General features: G+C 34.8%; 1 protein-coding gene across 7 annotated transcripts in view; it reads left to right on the top strand.

Annotated features, from left to right (window-relative positions):
* Window positions 1-7,410, top strand: part of RALGPS2 (Ral GEF with PH domain and SH3 binding motif 2) — a 314,686-nt gene that overhangs the window by 269,402 nt on the left and 37,874 nt on the right. For all 7 annotated transcript variants that reach the window (XR_007472994.1, XM_033428158.2, XM_049700970.1 and 4 more), the window contains 2 exons: window positions 4,303-4,440; window positions 5,536-5,626. Coding sequence is in view for 6 of the 7 variants with exons in the window: in XM_033428158.2 (XP_033284049.1) it covers window positions 4,303-4,440; window positions 5,536-5,626 (229 nt within the window). In the remaining variant the exon portion in view is untranslated. The remainder of the gene's footprint in view (window positions 1-4,302; window positions 4,441-5,535; window positions 5,627-7,410) is intronic.

Genomic DNA, 7,410 nt, shown 5'->3' with positions numbered 1-7,410 from the left:
TTTAAGTAATGTGGCTTAGGACTTCCATACTAAGCGGTAAGAACTGGGATTTGAATCTCTCTCCAAAGCATTCGGCCACACTCTCTCTCACTGGATCATACAATTGCTGATTGCTGCTTCTAGATAAAACCTGTGCGTTTCTACTTTCTATGCATACCATGTGCTTTCCCCTCTTCGTTGCCTTACCTTGTGCTACGTTCTCTTTCTCAGGCCCTACCATCAACTGTTTGTTGATCAACATCCTTTATTTAAAGTCAGCTTACAATAGTTTCTACTTATTTCACAGAACTAATTATTTCTTAAATTCCTATGACATACATAGGTATCGCAGGGGTTCCATACTCTAAGGCCTACAAATGCTCACAACAAGAATGAAGCAGGTAATGTATGTAAGTGAAGTAAACCAGAAGTAAGAGAGCAGAAGAAAATAGGGTTATGACAAACTGGCATCCTTAATGGCTCGTATAATGGTATCTACACCCTTCTCAGCTATACCTCATTGTTGCCAGATCTCCCCCCCGCCCTTTTTTTTTTTTTTTTTAAGGAAAAGAGGGTCATATGTAGATATGTCTTATGGTATTTCCTGATTTTAAAAACATTGGGACAGCTTCTAGCCTCTGATTTATATTATATAATATATTACTTGATCATTCAGTGATATTATATTCACTAATAGCTTAATCTGGAAAAATACGAGATAGTAAGCTCCTCCTGAGCTCTTTGCTTGAGCTATTTAAAGCAGTTAATAATATCACTAACCAGGGTTGGAAAGTGGAATGGCAGGTGTTTAGGGACAAATAATGGTTAGTTTGGCATGTTAAATTGAAAATGAAAGTCAGGAGGTGTGTTCTATACAGAGGTTTGGAAAGTCATCGGCAATTAGGTGACAGTTGAAGCCTCAGAAGTAAGATAATCCAGAAAAAGTACATGCAGAGTGAAAAGATTAGTGACAGAACCATGGGGAATACCAATTCCAGGGAACATGAGGAAAAAGAAGAATGGTGGGAGGGTGGACGCGAGGAAGGTTCAAGCCAGTAAAGACCAAGAAACAAAGGGAATAGTATGAATACTGCAGAGAGACTGAGCAGAAGGGAGGAGACCAAGAGAGATGTCTAAAGATTTAGTAATGAGGAGATCATGTATGCCTTTGCCAGAATAAGTTTCAGCAACGAGATAGATGTGGATTTCAGATTATCTACAAGTGTTAGCATGTGTGGATCAGTAGAAACTTATGTACTGTCAGTGGGAGTATGGATTGATATAGCTTTAAAAACAACGTGGCGCTGTCTTGTAAAGTTGAACATTATAATGTAAGACATACATGTATGTGTATATCTGGATAGATCTCTGCTAGAGAAATTCTTGTACATGCGCACCAGGAGACATTTACAAGAATGTCTGTAGCAACAAGGAGGGAGGGGGCAAGTAACTCAAAACTCTATCAAATAAAATGAATAAGTAAATTGTGATATAGTTACATATTAGTTTATTCTCAATTTAAGGAATTACAGCTGTACCTAACATGAGTAAGTCTTAGAAACAAAATAGTAAGGCAAAGCAATCGCAGACCATATTTTTAAAAATTGATATAACAACCACTTTAAAATCACTTACTGTGTACCCATTCTAACTTTACTGATATTATTTAATTTAATCACACATATATAAAGTATGATTTTTTTAAAGCTCAAAAATAAGCAAAAGTAAAATAATACATTGTGCAGGAATACAGACAGGTGCCTCAAAAAATAAACAAGGGAATAATCTTAAAATTCGGAATAGTTGGTTACCTCTAGACAGGAGGCAGGGAGATAACATAGGGAAAGAGCATGTAGATGATGCAGCAGTACTGAGGTTGTAGTTCTTAAGTTGACCGGTATTTATTACATTGTTTGATAACAACCAATATTATGTGTTAAACTGTTACTTTTTAAAAGGTAAAATTATGCTTCTCATACAGAATGAATACATGTCAAATGTTTTGTTTAAATCATTAAATATATAAGGGAATCAGGAAGCTATTACAGCCACTTCAAGGGAGAATTCAAAGTATCCCACATACATGCAGGCAGTCAGGAATGCTGAAATGAATTTACAGATAGTTGCAAAACTGGTCAACATCCACGGGGCAATCATCAGTTACATCCCACTGGACATAATTCATTGGTATTTTTATGGACAAGAATTTGTATTTTACAAGTTTTCAACAACTTACAGAGTTGTAAAATAGCTCAGGCCAAAAGGAGGCACTGAAGAGAGGATATACCTAGTAATCATTTTTGCCTATTCCAAAGTCTGTCACAATTTTCCTGACCCAAGTAAACTTTTATATGTACCAAATATTACATAAAAATAGAATGAAGGATAAAAAAGTTAAGTGTACTAATCTGTGTTTCTCTTTCAGTGTGTTTGTTGAAAGAGGGAGGGGCAAGGGTTCTATCTTGAGGAGGGGATCAGATTTAAAGGAAGGGTGGCTTTGATTTTGTTTTCTTAAATAGAGGAGATTTAAATGTGTGCATTGGCTTTGGGAAAGGAGCCATTGGAGGGTGAGTGATAGTGAAGGCAACAGTGGACATTCTAGAGGAGGCAGTAGCGATTATGTTCAAATTCGCAGGTTAGATTTGGAGAGAGGAAGGGGATTCTCCTTCCTCTAAGATGGGAGGAAAAGGAAGGGAGCCAGGCTATAGATTTATTTGAAGTCATAAAAAATGAAGTTGAGAATCTCTAAAGAAAAAGAAGTATTTATGATAGGTGGCTTAAAGAATACGGTTAAGATTTACTGAATGGAATAGGAATGATACTAGGATGAATAAAAGGATTGCCATGCCAGCCTTTCACATTGTGTTAAGCGCTAATTGTCTGAAAATCCTGGTCAGGATCTTCATTTTTTTAGAGTGCAAGATAGAGCAACCGCCTGAATGAGTTTATAGTCTTGAGCAGATAAGATATAAAGACAAAAGATTTTCAATAAGAAGATTATAAAGTCTTAAAAATGATCAAGTGAATGGTATAGATACTGTATGAGTTTGTAACAGAGTGTAATAAAAAATAAAATAAAATAAAATAAAAACTTGGGCTACAAGTGTATACTCTGAGATCCAGCTCTGTCACTAACAGTTTACAGGGCATTAGCCACTTCCTTAATATCTGTGGACCTTAGAGTATTCACCTATAAAAAGAGGGGTTTAGACTAGACAGTTTCTAAATTCCTTTCTTGGAATCTGTGAAAAAACTAAAGAACAGTTGACACTGACCTGGATATAAGATATGATTTAAATGGGCAGAGTTGAGGCTAGGTCTCATTTAAGATGGAAGAAGTGGCATGAGAAAAAACATAGGGCTTATTTGGAAGGCAGTGGGTACATCATTTTAGTTGCATTTACTCTGAGAGTTCATGAATGGGCAGTAATGAGGAGAAAGTAGGAAAGTGTATTTTTCTCTCCAGCTGTAGTTGTCTTTTACACTTTACATGTGCATAGTAAACTCTCAGGAAATATTTTTTATAGATGTGACCTTGCATATCCAGAACTAGTACAACCAAATTATTTGGGGGTATATGTTCTTTTTGTTGGTACAGAGAAAGGGCAAGGTTAACTTCAATTTGTAGTCACATGAACTGTTTCAAAGACACAGCTGTTAATCTTTGAAACAAGATGTTTCTGCCAGAATGAGACAATTTTCAAAGTAATTAAGACTCAAGTGACAGTTATCAACTCAAGGCAAGGGGGTATAGAACTAATATTAAGTAACTACCCCATGGCCAGGTAGTGGTTAGGCTGGCTAACTTAAAACTTCAGGCTAGGGCTTCCCTGGTGGCGCAGTGGTTGAGAGTCCGCCTGCCGATGCAGGGGACACGGGTTTGTGCCCCGGTCCGGGAGGATCCCACATGCCACGGAGCGGCTGGGCCCGTGAGCCATGGCCGCTGAGCCTGTGCGTCCGGAGCCTGTGCTCCGCAACGGGAGAGGCCACAACAGTGAGAGGCCCGCGTACCGCAAAAAAGAGCCAGTTCAGGAGCTCAGTTTCTTTCAATTAAGACCCATAGGTAGGTAGGTACTGGAGTTTCTAACTCCAGCCTCAACCCGTATTTTAAAATGGTATCATAAGAGGACATTTACAGAAAACATACTTGTATGTCTGACCCCAACTCCACAGAAATCTAGGCCTCAGTGGTCATGTTTTAACAAGGCCGCAGTGTATTAATAATGATACATTCTAAATATGGCATATACTGAAATACAGCTATAAACTATACTCTTCCAAACTATAAGTAGGAAAACACTCATTTATCTAATTTCATTTCAGGTATCTACCTGTCAGATTTAACATACATTGATTCAGCATACCCATCAACTGGCAGCATTCTAGAAAATGAGCAAAGATCAAATTTGATGAATAACATCCTTAGAATAATTTCTGATTTACAGCAGTCCTGTGAATATGGTGAGTTTCTGATAATGGTATGATTCATTTACACAGGTTGATGGCCACTTTTCACACAACAGGGAACATCATCCTAATATAAAGGAAAATAATGATTGTATCATTTCACTGTTTAACATTTAGCATCTTGTTTAAGATCTTGCCTTTTAAGGAATTGAAGTATTTCATATTTAAAATGCTAAGTTTTATCTTTTGCTTTTCTGTTATTTTGTAGCAACTTTGCTAACATAATTTTCACAATTATTTTCTATCCTCTTCATCTCATTTGATCTCCCCGATCTATTATGTAAATAGTTCTTTTATTTAGTTAGTTAGGGAGGGAGCTGAGACCCTTGATCCTAGTTAACAGTTGACTTAGCTTTCTTGAGTCCTATGTTGAGTAAAAATAACCAATTTTTGTGCAAGATGTATTTTATGGAAACACATTTATAGAAAGAGCTTTTGCAAACCCAAATGATTAGAAAAAAAATGTTTTAATGTTTTAAAATGTTTGGATGCTTTCAGTTTGATAGGGAATAAAGATAGACTATTATAGCTATATAATTTTTATGGTGTTTAAAAACCGTGAGTTTACATTATCTGAAAGCTATATCAAATAATCTCTTGTTTTATACTTTTCTCAATTTTTTTTAACATAACATCAAATTGTAATGTTAAATTAATCATATTTGAAATTTCTAAGTAGGGAAGAAAAAACTACTTTACAGATGTGAGCCAGGCTTCTTTAAAAATACAAAAACCTAAAGAGCCTTACATCTTGTATTTAGATGAGGTTTGAATATAAATCACAATGATGTCTCTGATTTTTTTCCATGAAGTTACTCAAGTACGTGGGACTTTGTAAATGGGGCTATTGGGGTTTTTTTTTTCTTCTTCTTTTTTAATCTATACAAACAATATACAACTGTAGTTTTCTAAATTACCTCCAGTTTTACATTAAATAACATTTACTTCAGTAATGTCCTTCTAGAGTTCATTTAAATTTCGGTGCCATGTGGCCTTAATTTACCTTTAAATATATTTTTCTCAGCTTAACTTTAAAAATTCTGCCTAAGATGTACTTTATCAGATAATTATTTATCACATTTTGCCTAGATATCCCCATGTTGCCTCACGTCCAAAAATACCTGAACTCCGTTCAGTATATAGAAGAACTACAAAAGTTTGTGGAAGATGATAATTACAAGTAGGTTGGATCTTCTGAAGTGGTTTGTATAACTTTGTCCTGTCCTCCACCCTTTCATCACCGTGTATGTAAACATCGAAATCCTACATCTTATCATGCATATGCCTAATCCAGTTGTACATTTACAATGGTGAAGGTTATTTACATGTATTTCTCTTTAATCACTTGATGTGATTGAGCCAATATACAAGTACCTCCTCTGTTCTTCCATTAAAAAGCATTTCATGTTTCTCAAGTTGTTGAGAGCTGATGTTTGGTAGTTCTAGTTTTAAATTTTTTCCTTTCTCTCTAAATTCAAGCATTAAATCTTTATGGAAATTTATCTTTGAATAGGCTGAAAAATTAATGAAACAGTCTGTGAATAGAAAAATTACTCCTTTTTTAATGGTAATTTTTAACACAATTTTGAACTCGTTTTCAGTTGTTTTTGCGTATTGAGAGAATATTGAACCTTCTGGACTCTGGGTTAGAGACATATTTATTCAGTATAGCACCACACTTGCCCTTTTTTCTACTCAAGCAAATCCTTCTTCATTAAAGATTTTTAAACTTACTTTTAAGACAGCTGATATCCATTTCCTTTTCCTTAACCATCCACAGTCCTGCCCAAGGGAGGAAGGATTTTTTAAATCATTAACCCTTTTTTATTTTTCAGTGGTGTGCTATACATCATGACTGCCAGGTTTTTTCCCAAAAGATAGGAGGATAAAGAGCTTATTTCTCTTGAGACTTGTCATCTTCCTTGTAGCTTCATTTGTTAATTTCAAAATTTTGTGCTGTTCCCAAGCTTTCAAATTTAACTTGGTGTCTTCCACAAATATTTTTTCCAGTAAAAGGTTACACATTAAAATTTTATCGAAGTGAAAGACTAGGTTATTTTTCAGTATTAATGCATTATATAAAATTTTTCTTATGCCGTATGATAGTGATGATCAACTTCCTTGTTCCCTAAGTTTCACTAATTTTTAAAGAATTCTGCAGTACAGAATTAGTACCAATAAAAGACTAGAAATTCTGGAAAACAACTAGCAATAACTTTTCTTCTAATATTAAATATATTAAGAAGCTCTGTATTTATACTTAAATGTATCTAAACCTTTATTAATGTTTGAAAACACCTTTATTGCCACCTTCTCCACCATACCATATTATTACCACTTTATATTTCTATATCAATTTTTATTTTACAGAATATTTTCTCAGGGTAATTCATTTGAAAATGTATGAAGTCAGTGGATCGGCTTTTTAAGGTTGGAGTTGTTTCACAGATCTGATGTTGGCCTAGCTTGTAAGCTTCTTGAGTTTGATGGTCTGTGTCATATTTATCACTATTTCTTCCATCTCTCTAATTACTGACATAGCACAAAACACTCATGTTTTGTCCAATTACGTACAGAAGATTATCTTAAAACTCAAAATATGAGTAAGTACTTATTAAAATTTCTATATCCGGCTCAAGAAACTTAATGGATTTAAAAGAAGTTAAAGTTTATTCAGTAGAAATAAAGTCTAAGAAATTGTTGCATAATTATAGAGGATGGTGAATTTTAACTCTAAAAGGATAGAGTTGGCCAGTTAAGCCATTAAGTAGTTTTAGCTGTCTATAACCTGACATATTATAAGATAGCTTCATTTTGGTAGGAAAGCAGATGCTATTATACTGATTTTTGTTTTCATGAGTAGCTAGAACTCGAGCAGCCTTCTCATTATATTCATTAACAAATATTTATTCAGCTTTTGGTATTGACGAGTTATTGTGCTAGCTGCTGGGATTACAAAAGTAA

The sequence above is a fragment of the Orcinus orca genome, chromosome 1, assembly GCF_937001465.1.
Source record: "Orcinus orca chromosome 1, mOrcOrc1.1, whole genome shotgun sequence".
Taxonomy (NCBI): Eukaryota; Metazoa; Chordata; class Mammalia; order Artiodactyla; family Delphinidae; genus Orcinus; species Orcinus orca.
The sequence above is the reverse complement of the archived record's forward strand: the minus strand, read 5'-3'. Positions and strand labels throughout refer to the sequence as shown.